Source organism: Molothrus ater, chromosome 1, assembly GCF_012460135.2.
Source record: "Molothrus ater isolate BHLD 08-10-18 breed brown headed cowbird chromosome 1, BPBGC_Mater_1.1, whole genome shotgun sequence".
Taxonomy (NCBI): Eukaryota; Metazoa; Chordata; class Aves; order Passeriformes; family Icteridae; genus Molothrus; species Molothrus ater.
Genome location: NC_050478.2, coordinates 80,676,788 through 80,699,441, shown reverse-complemented (window position 1 = coordinate 80,699,441; position 22,654 = coordinate 80,676,788). Strand labels below are relative to the sequence as shown.

Below are 22,654 nucleotides of genomic sequence, written 5' to 3'. Positions count from 1 at the left end.
AGCCAGCAAAGACCCAGTACAAAAAATGACATGCTCAGTTGTAGGCTAATAAATCTCTGTATATTATCAATATTTAAACTTCAATAGAAGAACTGTCCTTGAAAGGGAGAATTTTAATTTTGGGTTGAGAAAAGGGTTTCACTGAGAATTTCTGAAGTGAGAATTTTCCAAGTGAGCATTTCACATTGCAAATCAAGCACCACAGTCTCAGTGATCTCAGTTTGTCCCCTAAACATTTAAGATCTTGCTTTAATTTGTCATGTCATTAATACCTAAAAGATACTGTATCATCTCAGCCCCTCACTACTCCAACCAAAATCACATACCCAGTAAATAGAGTATCTGGAGTACCACACAGCATTTAGTATGTTCTTACAAATGCTTGTCAAAGAGAAAGAAAAGCCCCTGTTAAATATAACGAAAGCCCTCTGAAAACCTGATATATGCCCTAATTATTGTTCTCTTGATTGCAGAAACAGCATATAGAAAAGCCAGTCTTAATAATTTAAATATCAGAACTGTAATATTAATGCTGAAAATTTAGGTGTATCACTAAATATGCTCATAATGTGATACTCACAAGCTTTCAGCTTTTGAATGTTCTTCTCACATCTGTGGCAGATGTTAGGAACCACTAATGTAAAAAGCAAGAACACCTTGATCTAGGCAGGGATACTATTGCACCATACCTGAGTATCTTAGGGAGACCAAGTTGGCACATGAGCTGCCAAAAAGTTCAGACTTTCTAGAAGCCAAAGGACATTTTGCCAAGTTAACATAACAAAGATCAGACCTTCAAAAATTATATACTCATTAATGAGAATTATCTTGCTACACCTGCTTGCTGAAAATTACCTCACTGATGCTGCTGTTTGATTTGCAGGTATTACCTTGAAATTTTTTCTTATTATTATTTGATATTAGACATTCAATTCCTGTGCTAACCTTCTCCTAGTTTCTTTCATGGAGATTTCAAAATTATTTTCTTTGTTTTCTCCCTTTATTTGTTTTCTTCACTGATTTGCACTTGCAGTTGATTTATACACTTTTGTGAAAGTTGAGAATTGGATCCCAGTGAGATATCTTTTCAGTGCAGAGTATGTCCACCATCCCACCAGGAGTTCATAAACTACACAAATGCAGTGCATTCTGTTGATACCAAATTTATAAGAAGATTTATAAAGCAGATCCTTTTCCCACCTAATATACCATAAAAATAACAAGTGACTTCTCTGTCAATTATGAAAAAAAACTCATCAAGCTTGGGACACACAAACACTTTAACTCAAAATGCTGAGAAGGGTGTTTTAAGGCATATACCAGCCTTCTTGGAATAGAAGTTTAAGAAAATAAATGTTGATCAAGCTAGTAGCAAACTGGCAATCCAAAGGAACAAGCACAAACATTCAATTTTAATACTGCTCAAGGTGCATGGTATTACATATAAAAATAATAAATACTACTAATAATAACTTGCTTAGATGTTACTTTTAGGAGCATTTTTCCACATGGGAAGTATAAAATTTTACAGAAATACGTGGTTGAGGGAAACTGAAAATATTTACTGAAAGAGGTGAAAAATCCTTCCCTGTACTTGGTATTAGCAACTACCTCTAATGCTGTCAAGATTTGATAAAGGCACTATCATATCCTCTGCTCAAAAATACACATGCACATGCAGGTTTTTTACTTCAGATATGCAAAGTGAGACCAAAACAAAACAAAAAAGCAAACACTACCGGATTTCAAGATACAAGGCTTCAGTTTAGATTTAAAATATTTAGGACCTTCTGCAAATACCAAATACCACAGGATTTCTCTGGAGGCTGACATCTTTGCTATGTCACTTCTCATACTCAAACCAGAAGAAACACCGTGAAAACTACTACAGCTTTCTATTTCTCTTCTTTTCCATTTGTTCCTCCCTCACTTTTCTGCACTCTTTATTTTGTCCTATCTAGTTTTTCTTGCAATCAAAATTCTCAGCCAGGGACAAATGAAAAGGACTTTTCAGCAAATCTTCCTTTGCATCCTCATGAGATGGGCTCTTCACCGGCCAGCCAGCCTTTGATTTCAAACACATCAGCCCTTTAGGGCTTCCAGGATTGTTCTGCCTAATTCTTTCTGTGGGCTCCAGATGCTCCTATTTTGTGTAAGTCAGGGGAAATACAACCTTCTTCCCTCCAGTCAGCTTCCCCATGCTCAGCTCCATGCTTTAAGTAGCTGGTCATGGCAAACAGGTCTCCCTGTGCACAAGGATATCTTTTAAGGGAACACAGCACAATGTATAAGGGAAATGCAAGCAGACTAAAAAAATTAATACAGAACAGGATGGTGCATAGCAAAAAAGGCCTCTTTTCCACCCACAAACATGTTAGTCATAATTTCCTCAAGTACTGGTTACACCTAGCTGTCACACCTACTTGTAATTAGCATGTCTACAAGCTGGTGCAAGTAGGTATTCAGTAATATTTTAATCATCAGATGTTTTCATGACATGGTGAGGAGGAAGCCTTTTTATCAAGGCAACATCCCTGTCTACTAGATACCATCACAGGAGATTTATATTTTTCTCACTTTTCCATCCCATCTTAAAAACCACAGGTGGCTGTTTAGCTGCTACGCTCTCACTGCTATGGGAAATACTCAGGGCCTCCCTGAATTATTTAATAGGCTCATTGCCATTGCTGGCAGCTGTAAAGTACTAATCCTAATGAAGGTCATGAACATATTCAAAGTGAGTGTACACTCCAACCAATCCTCTCCTTACCACTGCAATATCTACAAGCTGTTCTTTTGCAGAAGAATTCCTTGTTTCAGAGAAACCAAGGAAACATCACTTGTGCTCTGTATATTGTGTTCAATGAGTCTTTCAACACAAAAATGGACAATCTTTGAAGACTGAAGAACTGAACTTGCTACTGCACCGAGGTGTCCTTTCAGTTCCATTTTCTAAGAGTGTTCTTTAGATCTAACACTAATTGTAACAGTAAGGCTGAACACTCCTTTGCTTAGAAACTGACGTTTATTCTATAATGCAGTAAGAGTCAGTCAAAGAAAATACTGCAAATACTGCTTCCTTGGTTTCTGAGCTATTCCTCTCTTTACATTACAGCTGTTACCTGGGCACTTTGAAGGCTTTTGTCTATCTTGTTCCACATCAGTTTGCCCACTCTCACATTGTGTCTTAGTTCCTTTTTTCTTTTTTTTTCTGTTGGGCGAAGTTGTGTAACTGGCACTGCCTAAACCTCAGCATGGAAAATCATGGAATGATTCTCTTCATTGCCAATTTAGACTTGACATTTATTTACTACTAATTATTTTACTTATGGGTTCATTAGGTGATTAGCTGGTGTTAATCTGAAATCACCTGGTACCACTAGGGTTGGCAAGAAAAGCAAATGACTTAATGAATGAAGTAATCTATAAAGATTTTTGTACTTCTAAGCAAATGCTAATGCAGAAACAGGTAGATGAAGTAATTCGGTGAGCAGCAATGGTGACAGAATTTGTATTTTAGAAACCTGTATTTCAATTCAACAGATATAGTGGCTGAGATGAGTGAGTTCCCGCCCAAGCTAATTTTGAAACAGTGCTTTTAATGAGTCTTCAGAGAAGCCTCAAGTCCAAACCTGAATGCAGCTTCTTCCACAGCTGGGTTTGTCACAGGCTTCAGTGCTGTGCCCCATCTCACATCCCCCCACCCATAACCTTCTCCAATTCTACATCCTTTCCTCCAGTCATTTACCACCAGGAGGTTTCAGAGTTACAGGGTGTCCGACACAGTAACACAGCCTGCATCTCAAAAGCACATATAGTTAAAGCATAATTTTAAAATCCACATAGTCCAAGTGGACACCAGGGTTTTATGCAGATATTAGAATTTCAACTATATATTTTCATTATTTCAGATTTCCAGTTCAAGGCTGGAATGACTTCCTTGTTTACAACCAAACAGAGGAGAAGCCTCAGTTTTCAAGTTATCAGTATTAAGAAATATAACACTCCTTTCCACCTCCAGGAATTGACTGCATTTTAAATCTGCCAGATTTTAATCTCAGTAATATATGTAACTTTCATTCTCAGGTTCAGCTCCTACCATGTTTCAGTGATGCTGCTCTGCACGTAAAAAATGGTGCGTACACATAATGTGATAATCAGATGCCAACTTTGGCTGCTGAAAACGTTATTGCCAAGATCTTTTCTCAGATTGTGTCCTCTCTCTCAGCTCCATCCCTCAGTTTAGGAAGAACATGCTGTTTAATTCATTTGTTACATGAGCATTTAAACAGAGAAATCAACAACTGCCCTTCCAGAATTTGACATACTAAAATTCATCATGGGAATTTCCTCCCTAGAGATAAAATTCAACCCTGAGCAATGGCACAATATAGGAGCCATATACATCACTTTCCTCCTCTTTGCAGTAATACATGATTTCACATTCTGTGCGTGGGACAAAATGACCCAATCACAGCAAATCCACACAGACCACGCTGATGCACATAAATGAGCCTACTGCAACTAAATCTCTGCTTTCACTCCTAAAAGAACATTCTCTTGAAATTTCTGAAGTTTCCCATCCATCTGGCCAGCATAAAGCTGAACACACGGACAGAAGTCACACTTAATATATAAAAAATATATATAAATAGTATGAGACAATAACAGATTAACAGACTGCACTGCATCATGCTACAGCCATCAAGCACATGGACATCTTCTCCTTCATATTTTGAGTTTTCCTTATTTAGGGCACTATAATCCTCAGTAGTCAAGTGGCTACTAAATGGTATTTCTTAGAACATCCTAATAAACTTCAGCTATTTTAATTTTTAGTTTCCACTCTGGAATAGACAGTTGTTTTGTTATTAAGGTAATCACATTTGTGTTCCAGTGCCAGACCACGTGGTATGTTCACCCGAATCATTAACCTAACTTCTGCAAATGATAGTTTAAAAGTTGTTGAATACATTTAAGTAAAAACTACTCTGTTTGTATATTTGTACTCAGAAAAACCACATGTGAACTGCTTAAATTATGACAAAGGGATAGTTCTAAAAGTAGCCAGTCTTATACTAAGAAAAAAGAGATAGAGTACAGCATGAGTAAAAAAAAAAAAATTATGGGCTGGTGATTTTTAAGAGTGCCTTTAAATGGAATATGCAGAAGGAATGATCCTCTAACAAAAGATTTAGTCATCCTAAAGACAAGACTGGGTAGTTACCTGAGGCACAGCAGTGTTTTCGTTCAGCAAAGATTTACAAGAATGAGATTTATGAAAGGTGTTTGAATTGAATTTTTATTTCATTAATGACAACTCTGCATTTCTATGCAACACTGAATTATATAAATGAGAATGGGTGTCCTGCTTGACTTAAATCTAATGTGATGAATCTTTAAAGAGAGATTACACCTGTACAGTAAATAGATGACAAATACACCTACAGTTTCTGGCACAAACACTGTATTTTCTCAGAAGTGGCAGATGAGATTTACAGAGTATGTACTCCCCTGAGCAAGATTTTATAATCACAGCTCTCCCTCAATAAGTGGCAAAAGTCAAGGGGCACCTGAGAAATGCTCAGACATGTTACAAGTCATTCTTCTGTGAAAAAAGGGAGAATAGAAGAAAATATATGGAATAAAATACAAGTCTCTGGAGGTATCCTGCTCATGGGACACAGGAAAGAAGTCATGGATACTAACCATTCTAAAAGGTTTCTATTCTGAGTGGTAAAATCTTGTCTGTATTCATATAGGTGCAATTCCTCTATAGAACCCAATCATGGGCTCAGTACTTTGAAACTACAACTGTTTTATTTGGAAAATGCTTCTGCACTATAAGGAGGGGGATATTGCTTTCAGATTTCAGTGATTCTGTAGGGTTTTAACCTCTGGCCCCACCCTCTCCATTCCTGTCCACAGGATACTGCTGAAGTTGAAAATAGCGCATTTTGTTATTCCTCTGCCAAGTTTTTAATAGGAAGGAAATAAAATAGAAAATCCTTTCTCATAGAAGAAAAAAATGTCACCTAAAACATATATGCAAGACTATAACACAGGTAGGACTATGTGAGTGAACCTGGATCTGACAAATGAAATGAGATTATGACTTTGTATTGCTTTGAGGTGATTTGTTATTCTTTATACAGATTACTAAGGTATTTTCTGCTCAATTTACTTTGTACTGAAGATTTGTTCCCTGCTTGCTTCCTATAATTCTCTCTCCCAAAACAATGTTATCAAGTGGATGTCAGTTAGGAGTACAGGTCTATTATCACAACATTACCAAACTGAAAGAGATGCAGTCGTAGGAGTAATTCTTCTTTTTAATTTCTCTGAAAACATTATGTCCTATAGCCAGAACTCCATGCTGTGTGATTTATCAGCATGATCCTCAATTAATCTACAGCTGTGCCATCACAGCACATCCATAGACAGCAGCTTATGACACAACAAAACAACCTGTCCCCCAGCCAGAAAAAAAGCCACCATCTGAGCAGAAAGAAGCAATATTTGGTGTTTATAGTCTAACTCTTTTAGATCAGGAAGAATGAAAAATTAAATACAGATTTGAGAAGCAGCATAAAGGACAAAGGGTTTAATCTAAATGGGGCAAGTGAAAGCCGATATCTTTGTTGCTCCTCCTTCTCCCCTGAACTGAGAGTTTTAGAGACAAATAGAGAAAAATGTATAATTGAAACCAAAGTTCCCTTTTTCTTTTAAATCAAGTATTTGTAATACAGGAAAGAGCATGTAACGGGTAACTTTTCATTAACAGCTAGATGACATTCTGAAATTAATTACTGTACCAATGTATTCACTGGTGCCCCCTGTAAGAACCTGAAAATATCTAAGTGTTTGTATACATGATTTTTTCCTCCTCTAAGCCCCTTTAGATTCCTTTGACTCATTAATCTGAAGTCTATGGAATTAGAAGTGATAAATCTGGTTAACTAAATTCCAGTTCCCTGCTGAAAAGCAATACTTAACATGAAAAAGGGTAACTGTCCATTTACTGGGATATGAAGTGCCTTTGGAAACTGCCACTAGTGATATGCAAGGATCAGACTAACGATTCCCAAAGCTGAAGTTATGTTTGCACACCTTACAGGTGCAGAAAACTGAACTAAACCCTCTGTATGTGATTCATCATGACACTAAAATTGCAGTGCCTCAATGTCATTTTACATAGTCTCATTTTATTTCATGCTGTGTTAATTCTCTAAATTTTCTTCAGCATGTTTAAATCATAAGACAGCTTCACTGATTTGAAACAGCTAATAACAAACAAGTTACCAAGGGACCATCAAAAATATATATCTCCAAGTAAAGCTTAAAAAAAAACCCCTTGTATTTGTTTCAGATATAATCTGAATTTGAGTATCAAATGCAAGGTGCAGAAGACCTGTGGTATAAAGACAGGTTGGGGGATGAAGGGATTAAGAGCAGCCCTGCCCAGAAGGACCTGGGGGTGGATGAGAGGCTGGACACAACCCAGCCATGGGCACTCACAGCCGAGAAACCAATTGTATCCTGGGCTGCATCCACAGCAGCACAGGAAGCAGGGTGAGGGAGGGGATTCTCCCCACCTAAGCTGCTCTGGTGGGACCCCACCTGGAGTGCTGCAGCCAGCTCAGCATAAGAAAGACACAGACATGTTAGAGATGGTCCAGAGGAGGGCCACAGAGATGGTCAGAGGGCTGGAGTGCTTCTCTGATGATGGGAGGCTGAGAAAGTTGGGGTTGTTCAGCCTGGAAAAGAGAAAGCTTCAGGGAGACTTGAAAGGGTACCTGAAGGAGGCCTGAAATAAATCTGGGGAGGGACCTTTTAGCAGGGCTGGTGCAATAGGACAAGAGGCAATGGTTTTAAACAGAGGCTAGAAAGAAGGAAGACTTTGTTTACAATGAAGGTTGTAAAGGAGCAACTGGAACAGGCTGCCCAGAGGCAGGTGGTAGATGGCCCATCCCTGGAGACATTCAAGGTCAGGTTGGACAGGGCTCTGCACAGCCTGGTCTGGTTGAACAAGTCCCTCCCTACTGCAGAAGGTTTGGACTACAGGATCTTTGGAGGCCCCTTGCAACCCAATCTATTCTATGACTATCATTCTGTTTTAAACTATTTCATAACCATTAAAAAATCCCAACAAATTTCAAAGGTCAAAATATTAAGGTTTAAAACCTTAAAAATGGTTCAAGAACAATTTATCTGTAAAAGCATACAGAAAAACACAATCCATTTGTGATAAAACACACCTGCAATAAAGTAGCTTAACTGTTCTTGAAAGAAGAGTAAATCACTCTAAGGGATTCAGACATCTAAATTTTTCATATGTCAAATTTTTGAGTATTTGAAAATTACTTCACAATACGTAAAAAATACACATTGAAATAATGACTTCTAAAAATTTCAAAGATATTCACTACTTTATTAATTACCAAGACAAATATTCAGGATCTTGTGAAGATGATGTACTTTGGCTCATTTCATGCATCCTCTGTAGCCTCATTCTCCTTTTGTACAGGGCAACAAAGGAGGTAAGAGACATGACAAAATGTTGAGAACCAAAGAAAGGCTAAGCTGGACCATCATAAAAAACATGTAGCAAATGAAGCCCTTGGGTATTTCAAAGCAGCATTAAGAAGCCCATGCAACACCCTCCTCCATCCTTGCTGTAAAAATCTGTTAAAAAAACATTCCTTGGACCTACTCAGCAATTACTGTTCCCACAGACCTCTGGCTCCCTTGCTGGCAAGGCAGGGCCATGGGACACCAGAGCAGCACTCCCTCCCAGGACAAGGCAAGGTCTCTGCCCCACCAGGCCAGCTGCAGAGGGAGGGCAGGGCAGAGGCAAGGAGATGGTGGCCAGTGCAGCTTTCCAGGAGCCACTTCACAATGCCAGACTTCTGTCTACCAGGTCAGTGAGATGGAAGTTTGAAGAGGTCAGGCCTTTCATAGAGGGAGGGAGCCCCCAGGGAGCAGGGGCAAATGACACATGAACCTGGCTCTGAGAACTTGGACTGCCCCACTTCACTTGTGCAAAGCAAATGAGAAGAGGCGGAGGTCAGAGCCATTTAAACACTCCCAAGAACCAAAACTAGTAATGTCCCTTCCCTGCAAAAAAACAAACTCAAACAAAGAGTACAATTTGTTTTGATTGGGCTGTTCCTGCCTGGAGCAGAAGAAAAATGGGCATTTGGCTTCTCCCTCCTACTTCTTTAGGTCATGAATAGAGACATGATCCTCACCACAGACGCCTCATCAGACAGAACAAGGAGGCAGCTCAGTCATGTTGTGAGAAAGCCATCAGCCCAGTGACAAAAGAAGGACTAGGTTTTCTTGTCTAAAAAGGACTAAGTTTTCTTGTATACCTTCTCCTTGGACACTGCCTAGACTCCAGGACAGCAAAAGCCCAGCCCAAGCGCAGCAGGCATGAAGCAGCAGATGCTGCCACTGCCACCTGGCTCCTCTTCCCATCCCTCCAGCAGCATCTGGTACATGAAGAAAGACTGGACTCCAGAAACAAACCCTGCTTCTACCCTACTAAAGCAAAACACACCTTTACAGGAGAAATGCAACATTACTACAAGCAGCACTTGAGATAAAGCATCCTTGCTGCAGACACTTCCTTCAGCAAATGAAGTACGAGGCAGGAGTGGGATGGAAGGCAGAGAAGAGGACAAGAGCATCTGTCCAGATACACAATGGCAATTCTCACCTTTGGCAGTTTTTCCTGAGCTGCATCACAGGACAATGAAATATTGTGTTTATCCTTGCCACTGGCAAATGGCCAGGAGCAGCAGATAACTCTTTCCTTTGAAAAGCAGCTGCCTTGGCTGTTAACAGCTCTCCAGTCAGCATTCTTCCTCCACACAGAAACCCAGCTTGCAAGTTCACATAATTCCACAGGCCTCTTCCCTTGGATCACTGTGCCATGATGCCCAGGAAGTGGTGCAGCCTGTGGCAGCACAGCTTTTGGGAACAGACATCTTCAGAGGTGCTGGTGTACTGGTGGAAGCACTCAAGTATCAGTGGGAGGAATCTCAGGGAGATGGACCTAGCCTGAAGGAATGGAGGCTGTCAGAGAAGCCTGAGGGCAGCCTGGCAGCTGCCTGCACACACAGGGACACTGGGCACCTCTGAAGGTAGCAGGAAGTGCTGCAGTATGCACCTGCCACAAATATGTTCCCCGACAGGTAACCCATTGCAAGAGCATGCCTGATGAGCCCTGCAGATCCCACCCTGTCTCTGAAGTGACTCTTCAGAGACAATAAAACTTTTACTGCTTAGCCTTCTACTATCCAACCTCCTTTCAATTAATCCTTCCTTTCAGGGTTCTCTTTAATTTCAGCAGATCAATCACAGACTCCTCATTCTCCTAATGCTCTCAGAACAGTCTTTGCAGTACCTTGCATGCCTTGTCTCCATCAAGGAGGCAGCTCAGCTCCGTGCACCCAGCACTCCAACGAGCACCAAGTGGTTGTGGAACCACATGAAGCTGCTACACTTTGAAGTCCATTCAACTACGACTGAACTGTGTCACAACACCTTCCCTATGGTGACCTTCAGGGGACTGAGACAGACCATTCTCAGGTTGTGTGCATTCTGAGACTCTCCCTGAGCTTTTACCCAGGCTGCCAGGGTTGTCCTGATGCCAGCAAGATTCATGTGCCCTTCACAGAGCTGAGGAGGACAGGCTCACTCCTCCAGGGCATCCTTGTCACTTTTGTAAGGCTGGGGTCAAAAGTATTTCCCTGCAGCCCCTGAAACCAGTGAGTGCTCTTAAAGCATGGTTTAAAGACCTCAGCAGGTTTTAAGATCTAAATGCTCACAGTTTACCAGCAGCCCCAGTGCTCTTACACAGCAACAGTTACTTCATCTGATAAAGTCGCTCTTTGTAGAGAGTTCAGAGCAAGCACAGCTCTCCCATTTCTCATCTCCCCCCCTCCCCCGACCATGGGGGATATTATTCTTCAAGGCTTTTACAAACTTTATCTGGAAATTACATCCTTTTTACAGAAGAGGGCTCATCTGTTTCTCTGAGGGAGCACAACAGAAGCATGAGCTTCCAGACAGTGATGCCAGCCTCTGGAGGGTGATGACAACTGTTCACACAGACCCCACAGCTGACAAAGCTGTGCTCCTGAGCTCAGCACTGACAGCCCATAACAGTGAGGATGCTTTGTCCTCATGGCAGCTACAGAAATCCCAGGCTTGCAAAATAGTGTGATTTTGCCTGTTTTGCCTGGTTTCATGTTTGACAAGGATTAAATGTCAATAACTATAGACTAAACCTCTAGTTCAAAATTCTAATTCTGCAAATAAGCAAACAATCATTGATTCCATGTGCCGCTCTGGCTGAAAGGCAACCCTTCCTCCCTCTTAATTAACAGCCCTCTTCAAATTCCATCAGTGTTCATGTAAACATCCCATCAAAAAAGCTTAGCTCTCCTATATGAATAATTCAAAACCTTTAGGTTTATGAGGAAAATCAGTAACAAACCTGCCTGAACAAAAATTATTAGTGTTATTTAGTTGAGTTACAAATACAAGCTGTAAGCTGCTATTCAGTAAATAAATTAATTTGCTTTTTGTATTGTGTCTGAGTGCTCCCTCCAAGCACATCCTTTGAGGCTTCCCATTTCAAAAGGAAAATTTCACACTTATTGCTTTTAGTGCAAAAGTCTGGGCTGGTACTTTTTATATGAGAGAAGGCATTACCCTTTGAAGAGCAAAAGGGATTTTTAAGTAAAAGCTTAACAACCAAAAGAGCTTTTACAGCTACTGCTGTCAAATTTGAAACATTATTTTTAGCTTAGACAGCATGACAGTAACACACCCAGTTATAATTTACACCACAGGTACAGGCTGGCTGGAGAATGGAACAAGACTAGACCTGGGGAGACAGACCTGGGAGTGTTTATGGATGAAAAGCTCAACATGACCTGGCAATTTGTGCTTGCAGTCCAGAAATCCAACCGTGTCCTGGGCTGCATCCAAAGCACCATGGCCAGGAGGGCCAGGGAGGGGATTCTGCCCCTCTACTCTGCTGAGACCCTATCTGCAGTGCTGCATCCAGCTCTGGGGTCCATTGCACAGGAAGGACAGGGAACTGCTGGAGCAAGCCCAGAGGAGACCACCAAGATGCTCAGAGGGCTGGAGCACCTCTCCTGCAAAGACAGCCTGAGAGAGTTGTGGCTGCTCAGCCAAGAGAAGGCTCCAGGAAGACCTTAGAGCCCCCTTCAGTACCTGAAAAGGCCCTACAAGAGCTGGAGAGTGACTTTTCACAAGAGCACTAAGTGACAGGACAAGGGGGAATCGACTTAAATTAAGGAGGATAGGTTTAGATAAGATATGAGGAAGAAATTATGCTGAGGGTGGTGAGGCACTGGAACAGGTTGCCCACAGAAGCTGTGGACTCCCCATCCCTGGAAATCCTCAAGACCAGGCTGGATGGGACTCTGACCAGAAACCTTTCACTCTGGTCTAGTGAAAGGTTTCCTGCCAGTGCCAGGGAAGACAGAATGTGATGATCTTTAAGGTCCCTTTCTGCACAAACCATTCAGTGATTCTTTGAAGAATTCATCATCTCTAAAGGTATTAGGGGAGATGTTCAGACTTGTTTTGTACCTTCTGCAGTATGTAGTGCAGAACTATCATCATGCATTTCATTCTCAAGTGAAATACAAAGAAAATACTAAAGTTAAGAACCAAAACATCACCTAAAAAAATGATTATATAGAACAAACTTAATTTAGTTCACCCCATAGAGAAATTTTAGCTTATTGTATTTTGCTTACTGAATGTTCATTCACCTAGAAGGTGAAAAACTCTTGAGAGGGTTTAAAAACTCTTTATCCTCAGTTGTGTAAACATTCTTGAATGTCATATGTATTTAAGGGCTCATAAAATAGAAAGAGGTGATGTCTATAGTAAGTAACCATTCTTGGTTACTTTTCCAAAGTAAGTGAAATTTTCAAATTCAGGAATAATGTTCTTTAAAAGCAAACAAACAAACCAAAGAAAAACCCCATAAAAATCCCCTCAAACCCCACAAAGTACAACAAAACTAAAAAAAATTCCAACCAAAATCAACCAAAAAGAAACCCTACTAAAAAAAAATTAAATGGCTTGCAAGTAAAACTAACTTAATTTTTATTTTCAATGGGCAGTGTCAGCTGCAGAGAAAAATCCTTTGGACAACATCTTTGTCTTCCCTCCCTCCCACATCTTTCTTCAGATGTGGAAAAGCATGCATCATCATCATCATGATTAATGCTATTTTTGTCATACACAAAGGGTGTGAACTATGGTGTACGAAGGAGCGCTCAGAAGTTTTAAAGCTCCCCACTCTGCCATGACTCATGTACACAGAATATACAGGCCATGAATCCTTGGCACGCATCTTCACGGAGTACACAGTAATCTACCCACCCCCCCCCATATCTTACACCAAATAGCAATCTAGTCCTAAAATAAAATAAAAAAATTAAAAAAAAAAGAAAAATCAATACTTATGAAAACCCAATAAAGGAAAAAAAATATATGCAAACTTGAACTCCTTTCCCTCCTTTCTGTTAATTTGAAAAAAATTGTATGGTCTCCATCAGAAAGGATATGTTCCTGTTGGTATTTGTGCTAGAGGCAGGAGTCTGAGAGCTGATCCAATCCAGCTCAAAATTCCCTCTGAGCACAGACAGCTCTTCAGCCTGGCTGTGTGAAAAGCTGACAGCTACCAACAGAGCAACAGAGTGATTGGACTGGCACACATCCATCTGCTCACATTTCCCCTGACCCTGATGATAGAGGTGCAGGGTGGAAGGCATGGGAGGATCAACCCAACACAAAGCTGGACTGATGGGGTCTTTCTTCAGAGGGAGCCTGCAGCAACATTCAAATCCACATCCCAAGTGGCAAAACAAAACTCATCTTCACAGGGGATGTTTCTGCTACCCATATGACTGTGGGGTTTTTAACATTTTTTTCTCTTTCCTTTTGAAAACACATCTCCATGTGTAACCAACTAACATCCTGTGCCCCAGTTTAATTCACTGTAATTGTTATCTGTGTTGACTAGGTTTCCTTCCTTACTGAGGTGCTGTGAGCAGTACAGTCACAAGACAGCCTGCTACTTCAGCACAGACAACCAAAGGGATAATTTGCAAGCAGAACAAGAAACCCTCTTCAGGGCATGTCTGAGAAAAGAGCATCATATAGGCAATATGAGGCAGCCACAGGTGGAACAGAAGGCTTAAAGTTCAACAGAAACAGTAGTTTCAATCACTACCACTGCCTCCACAACTCACTGATACAAGCAAGGTTTTTCTCCCTTTCGTGTAAAGAATAGTAATTTTTCCTCATATCCATGTGTGATTCTATACAAAACTTGAGACTGTGATAGTTTCTTTAACAGGGGGGAAAAGGTGCAATGGTGCTCTTCAAAAAGCATAAAGCTGTTACAGGTATTTTTCTAGATAATTCTCTGGCCAAATTTCCTTTTTAAGATTTCCTCCGGTACTCTGAACACCCAAACTTGCAGAAGGCAGTAGGACATGCAAAAACTGCCAGCTTTTCCCTTGGAGAAATGGGTTTTTTAAAGAAGTTTAAAAAAATAGTTTTGAAAGAAAGTGAAGTATCTTGCTCTGAAAAGTGCACTTAACTTTTCCTTGATGAAAATAGGAGGGATCTGAAAATGGACATAATCTTCCCTCTTTGATCAACACAGCAAAGATGAAACACCAGAAATACTTACAATTCCTAAGGCAAGTTTCTTCTACATCTGCTTTAGGCTATTTTGGCTGTAGCATTTATATACTCTAATTATTTTGTGCATTAAATACCATAAATATCCCTGTTGATTTTTGATCTATTTGTGGGTTCCAACATACAGCTGTATTTCATTTGGTTGAGAGGACATTCTGCAAGTAGGACTTGTACACCAATGCATTTCAGGGACAATCATTATTATTTATGGATAAACCAGTGATACTAACAGCTTTTCCCTATGTTATTGTTCAATTTTATGTCTGTGTACCCACACCAAAGCATAGCTCTGTGGGACAGAGGAAGAAAATGTACTTATGATTTACTTTGAAAGCAAGTGAACAATCACTTAGCTTTATGTGGCAGGAACTTTGCAGTCCATTTGCAACACAAAAAATAGCTTTGGAAACAAAAAAAAAATCCTAGCAATTTCTTCAGAGACACCAGATCTTTCTCCAAGACAGTACACTAGATTAACAGAAGTATTTTCTCTCTGTTTATGAGTAAGCTCCCTCCCCAAATTAGCTTAACCTACTGTACATGTAGCACAACATTAAGTATTTCTCCCTTTTGTGCATGTATCTGGGGTTCTATTGGTAGCTGCCATCTGCAAAAGGTATTTTATTTGACTGGCATGCAGAGAATACATTTGGTTAAGCACATCAGGAAGAGAAGAAGAGTTAGTAGCAGAGAGTAAGTTACATATCTCATAGAAAGACAATCATGCAGCTTATATCCACCTACCTGTACTAGTGCGATATGTGCCTGTGTGTGCTGGTTGCAGAGGGTCCCCCTGACTCTGGCTGAGACTCCTCATAGGGGGCTTCTGATAAACTCTGTCTTCGTAAATAGGATCTATGTGGTGCTCTGGAGACTGCAGTGCCCTTAACTCCGAGCCAAGGTGGCTGTGCTGGCTGCTGTAAGATGCCCGAGACCCAGCTGCAAACAGATTTAGAAGAGACGTTTAAGAGGAAGAAAACAAGAGACAATACAGGATCTGACTGTTAAAATTTTACTTTAAAGTAGCATTTAAACACAAAAAAAATCCCCAAACAAAGCTAAGTAGTAAGTGTTTTCAACATGCAAATAGAAATAGCAAGCAAGGGCAGCTACAGCTCCACTTAAACCCTTTAGCTGCATCATTCAGCTGCCGGAATCTACACAAAAATCCCATTTCTTCCAAGGAAACTATGTATTTTGGTGAGATTGATATCATATCATCTCTTCTTAAACAGAGACCAAAGAACCCACCACGTCCTCTCAAAAATGAAGAAAAACCCCAACTCTCCCCCTTCCAAAAAACAAAAAAATCCCCAAACCAAACTAAACCCAAACCAATCCCCCAACCCCTCATTAAAAAAAAAGAAAAACCCAACAAACAAAACCAACCAAACAAGAAAAGGCAAAAGCTGTACAACCCAGGAATGTCCTCAACTAAACGGGTCCAGGACTGGGGGAGGTAGGAGGGTTGGGGAGAAAAAAGCAGCAGCAGTCAGAACGAGTTGCACATGTTATGCCCATATCTGAAGATCTACAAATAAAATAAGCTGGAGTTGATGAATGGATGTAGATTTACATGAAGGCTGATCTTTCAAATGCTTCTCAAAATAGCAAGAGAATGGTTGTGCCTTATCAACATTTTGTCTTCAACGCTTTGAAAAAAAAATCAAGATGCTAAGACTTTCTATAACTTAAATATCCTCTGAGAATGAATGAATTAAACACACCTGAAAAAAACATTTTAAGGATACAGCTTATTTCCTTTTTTTTGGTAAATAACAAGATCAAATGTGATTTCATTAAAACATTTTCTTATTCTACTATTAAGAACATATTATATTAGAACGTTTAAAAAAGAGACTTGTGTATTTCCAGCTGTGATTGAAGTTGTCACTTCAATCCTTTTGCCACTCAGGTAACTTCAGCTCTGTGGTCTGTTATCAAGATTGGCAAGAAGAGTCATGGGGATGCTGTACAAACATTACACATTTTGAAGGTAAGAATAAAGTAAAGTAGGCAATAAGTATGCAAGTGACACTTTGCAAATGTCAGATCTATACCACAAAGCGATAACATGCTACTTAAGTGTTTATAAAAGCAATCAAAGATACAACTATTCTGGCCCTTGCTGCTAGTTCTGTGAGGTTGAAATCTGGATGTAGGTGATGTTCCACTGGCTGAGCTTGTACTGCTCAGACCACGGGTGTAGCTACTCCTGCTGAAAGCCTCTGCCACAATCATTGTGTTTGCAGTGGTTTTGTTGCATAAACAGACACTAAGTACTTTTAAAATGCAAAGCACAGATATAAAGTAAGATGAGATAGCAACACAGGATGGAAATGAGAAATATACACTGACACAACATTACTTAAACTTTAATACAAATTGTCTGGAGAAAAGAATAATTTATTCCCTTTCCTTCTTCGAATCAGCTTGTGCCATATACGTGTTTTCTTCTGAATTTTTCAACTTTTGTGCATGTTTTTAGTGGAATGCCCTATTTGCATATTTTTCCCTTCAAACATTTTTCAGTCTGAATTGCCATTAGCACACTGCTGAAAGTAATTCTGTTGCTTTCCTTACTAGAAAGTCTGCCAAGAATCCCAAATATTTTATCTATAACTACAGCAATTATCCAGAAAGTTGATATTACTATTACAGAATTAAATTTTTCATGGTCTACATTTTCAAAGAGCTCTTTAGCCCCACACCCTTGAGACAGATTTTCAGAACAGCTGAACTGCTCCCACCAAGGTCTAGTATCCTTCAGAGTGGCCTGAAAAACAGCCTGTTATGATTATGTCCAAATTTCAATGCATATTTGGCTCAATCAATCTGCATCAGAGGAAAAAATACAGAAAAAGTGAGGAGAACATTTCAGACATTTAACAGTGTATCAACAAATTGGACTTGCTATAGAATAAAGAATTACAACCCCATTCTAGAAGCATTACAATTCTTTTGCCCACATACAAGTTAACAGTGGTTTTGGAACAACAGATTTTCTTCCTAACTCAGCTTCCTGTAAGCCAAAAGATTTTTTCCCACTGAACTCAGTAGCAGTATAATCCAGATATCAGCATGTTTCCAAACTGTTATGGTAATCTTCTGGTGAGGTGGGCTTAATTCAACCTTAATTCATACTCTACCAATAGTTCTGCACTTACAAGTGCTGATACTAGTCTAAATAGAAGCTTAATATTAGTTTATTATGCTAATATTGAACAGAGATTTATTTGCAAATTATACATGTAATTAAGACTTTACTACTGTACTAAACAGTAAGCACATGTATAACCAGAGAAACTTCTTGACCAAAACATTTAATCAACCTGATTTGACTGAAAACAGTTAAGTGGCAATCTAAAAACAACTTCAAAGCATCTGAGTAACACATTATGACTGAACATCCCTCCCAAGAAGGTCAAGAGTTAAAACCCTATCAGTGAGTAACTGCCACTATCCCTCTAACACTTCAGGAAAATGAAGATTTCAACAGGTAACTAAAATATTTTCATTTTAGAAACTAAACTTCTCTCAAATCTCAGAAATTAAGGCCATTTTAAAATGATGTCTCTTAAACACCTTAAGTTTTAAGGAAAAATGATACTTTTCTGTATGCAATTTTACTACACTACTTCCAAATTATCAGGTATCAATATTTAAACACAAAATACTACTACCCTTTAAGGTTCTTAAATCTAGCTAAAAAGACAATAAATCAAAAGATTTAAAAAGAGATGTAACACCATCATACTTTTTAATGTTTCTATTAGGTAGGTATTTAAAAAACTACAACAGCAAGTTGATTTAAGTTAAAATTTCCTTTCAGTTGCTCCTAGAAGTTTTTCTATTTATTAATTTATTCAAGTCTCAACTAAGGAGCAACAGTTTTTTATTGCATATTTAATTTAAATATTAAAATCAACTAACTAGTAGCTGTTATACCAAGAGTTATATCCAGGAAAGGTCAGACAGATAACTTAGGGATTTCAGACAACTGAATCCCACCTCATCTACACACTCAAGCTGGCACCATATTCTGCTGCTTTGGAAGGCACTGGAGAGACTGTTGAGATAACTGATCAAAACAAAGACCATGAACTCAAAGAACTGATGTCACAGAGAAGGAGAGGTGTAATGGGTCTCCTGCATGTATTCTGGGTTAACAGCCCACAGCTACATCCTTTCCTATTCAAAGCTACAAGCTGATCTGTTCCACTGCCATCAAAAACTCTTGCATTAAAGCAGTTTGAAGCTCACAGAGGCTGGAAAAGCAACCAGGTCAGAATGGACAAGCAGCAACCAATATACTACTAGGAAGCAGTAGAAGATAAGACCAGCAAGGCTCACAAGCAATCTCACACTAAGGAAGCTCAGCACCCTCAAAAGCAGTTTCTCTAAACATAGAGGCATCATGAATGCATGGCTCCCCCCAGACTGCACTGTCCAAACCTTCTTATACACTGCCAGCCCTTCACCCCACTAATAGCCCTGCACCTCTCTGGGTGCCTGAAATCAAAGCAGTGATGTGCAGCAAGGCCACACACCTTTCTCCTACATATTCTGAAAATGGACTCAGCCCTACTCCCTGGCCAGCCTGCCCTAACAGCAATCCTGTTTTTATTTCAGAGACGTAATCAGGCATCAAGCCCATTCACAGACAGGTCTATGCTCAAGTTCAAAGAAAACTCATTATTAAACTTTCAGTCCTGCTAGTTGTTATTTATAGATAATGTATCCAGCATCAGAGCATAGCCAGAACTCTCAGGATCATGGTGGTCAAAAAGTGGGGTAATAGATTAATTTAAAAATCCCAAAAAAACCAAACCAATCCAAAACCACTGAGAAGAACTAAACCATTATTTAGGTGTTCAAGAAACCATCCTTTAATCAATTATTCCAATAGTCCAGTCTTGTTTGACAAATCCATCTGTGGCATCACAGCAGAAGGTGTGATGAAGAAGACTATACAGCTTTAAAATAGCTGTGAGAGGCACAAAATTAAGAAAAAAAAATTAATATATTTTTTAGAACAGAAACTGATTAACTATTTGAACCAAAGCATATGGTAAGAGGAGTATTCTCTGTCTTCTGAAGCCTCCAAGACTGAAACCTGAAAGCAAGTGGAACATCCTATCTTCTGCATCACTGTGGAGCCTTTAGAAGTCATCTGTGGCAAGGTTCCACTGGGGTATCACATGAGCCCCCAGCCAGGTGAACTGGATTAGGGCAACAAGGATAACCTAGAACTGTCCAGATGAAAATACATATTCCTACATGTGGTATTTCCTCTCCTCCCACATTCAAGAGGAGCAATATGAAAAGTGCAGTCCTACCAAATTAGATCAAAAAGTTGATCTCCACTCTTCACACTTGAAAAATGCCCACCCCACTAGCTAAATTTTTCCACGTTAGTTTGATACATTCCTCTGCAGCATAGGGAAATAGTTGTTTCCTAGGAAATGCTCTTTTTTGACAAAGTCTCACTTCCCACAGGAAGATAAATACTGTAATCAGACAAGTGTAACATGAGAGATACACACTAAATAATCCCTAATTGCTCTTCATAGCTGGTGCAGGCTGTCAAGAAAATAAATACAACAGACACATTTGAATGACACTGCTGATCTGACAGTTTAGGTCAATAAGTAAACCAATATATTGGTATTTGTCATTGCAAGAAACTAAAGGCATTAAAATTACTGAAATTAATGGATCACGGGCATTGCATATGCTCAAATAAATCTTGGAGAGTTTATATTTGTGACTCTTTGGAAAGGCTTTATAACCTATCCTCCTACCTTGCTACACCTTTAAGAAGAAGCCCTACTAAGTCTTGATACTCTCTAAACATCTCTAATTGCAAGAGCATACAGTACTGTCCTCCTGTCCAGGATTTAAGAGCTCCTTGGAAACACAAAATATGCAAGTGATAATCTCAATGTTAAAAAACCCATTTAGATCTAACCAGGTATACCATTCAGCCCTCATTCAGAAATTCTTGATCATTAAATACATTGATCAAGAGTCCTGATAAACAATTTCCTTATGTATATGATGGAGGAACATCATTAGTGACACATGAGCTGAAGATCTAAAACCATTGTATTACCCCTTATCAGTTACATGTTAACAACTTAATTTAATTAATTAAACTTTGTTGCAACCCCACACCTTTCAACACACAGCAGACCTCTGGCTACTTAAGGCTCCAAGTACCAAAATCTGACTGAACACACTATAACACTGCACTTAGAAGATGCATCTTTCTGACAAGGAAGATTGAAGATCTAGCTGCATCAATTCTTAACTTTAAATACAATGACAACATTGCTTACACTACAAGTTAAAAAAAAAACCCGACCAAAAAACAAAAAAACCCACAAACAAACAGCAACCAACCCCAGACTATGATAAAATTGCAATAAGCCCATCATTGAGATAAGAGCCTGCAGGCACAAAATCTCAAAGAAAATCATAGGAATTTTGTGGCTTTGATATGTTGCATGCTTTTCAGAAGACTGAAAGAACTTTTTGATTTAAATAGCACATCATGGCTGAAAACCCTTTTTGATGTAACTTTCTCTTAGATGCTTGTCCTGAAATGCTACTATTAAATAAATAGTAGCATAATAATAATGCTGCTTATTAAATAAATATATATATACAGTAGGTCAGGTCAGAACTTCACTGCAATACTGAAAACACAACATGTGAGAAAGAGCATATGTACAGTGGGATTTTTACTCTGAACTCATATGTTATGAAACCTGTTTTACAGACACTAACCTATTTTAATTTACATAGCAAAGAAGTTGATGTGAACACAAGTGCAGAATTAGAAGTGAACAGGAGGAGAAGTGGAGTCAAACATTCACAGCTCAAGTTTTGATACTGACTTTGTTTTGTGCCAGAAATTTAGCAGAAACATCTCCAAAATGCCTGCCTGAATGTATGAATCTTCAAGTCATAACATTGAAAAAGGAAAGTATGATCTACAAGTAATATGATTATAAATAAAACTAATAGAACTCAGATAAGGGAAATGTAACAGCACTGTATGATGAAAATTACTGTACCAAAGAGTAGAAAACCCTTCTATCCTGACTACTGAAAGTGAATACAAATTGTTAAGACATGACAGATGGTTAAATTAACCAGTAAGACATGACAGGCCATATGGCAGCTCCAGCTAATGCACACCTTGGTACATCAGCTTGGGCCCTAGCACACCAAAGACCTGCAGTCACTAAAATCAGAACACAGTCTCCAGTGAATTCTTTTTAACTGGGTTTAGGGCTTTTTTAAACACAGGATTCTCACCTGTTTAGATTTTACATATACACAAACACAAATGTTTAATTTTTTCTTTCCTGAAATACTAGAATGAAAGATTAACTAATGAAAGCTCAGAATTAAAACTCATTTCTGTTTTTACACTTCTTTCATTCTCACTACATCATTCTCTCTCTGACTCAGGACTATTTGTACAGATACAGAAAGAAATAATGCCCTCAGTGAATTGACTAATTACACATGACATCTTTCAACTGATATCAAACTCTGGATGCCTGAAAAAAGCCCTACGGATATGCTACTCTGGCATCCTCAGCCCACACTATAGGAGCTCACCACCAAACAAAAAGTCTGCCCCAATATTCAAGTCCCCAGAACTAAAAGAGCAGCCTTGCCTCACCTGTCAGTATCTTAGATTGCTTTTCCCCAGGTTTTCTCCTTAAAGGATTGAAGTAGAATACGATGCATGGTCTGGAGTGTTTCTGCAAACTCTCACTGCACTGTCAAACCTATTAGCAGTGTCACCGTCAGGATACTGCCACATTCAGCTCACACTGTGGAATTTCCCAGACATAATTTGTCCATTAAC

General features: G+C 39.3%; 1 protein-coding gene across 7 annotated transcripts in view; it reads right to left on the bottom strand.

Moving 5' to 3' along the window:
- The window catches only part of CTNND2 (catenin delta 2), a 637,277-nt gene that overhangs the window by 231,063 nt on the left and 383,560 nt on the right, over nt 1-22,654 (bottom strand). For all 7 annotated transcript variants that reach the window (XM_054516522.1, XM_036404384.2, XM_036404386.2 and 4 more), the window contains one exon: nt 15,511-15,705. In XM_054516522.1, coding sequence (XP_054372497.1) covers nt 15,511-15,705 — 195 coding nt within the window. The remainder of the gene's footprint in view (nt 1-15,510; nt 15,706-22,654) is intronic.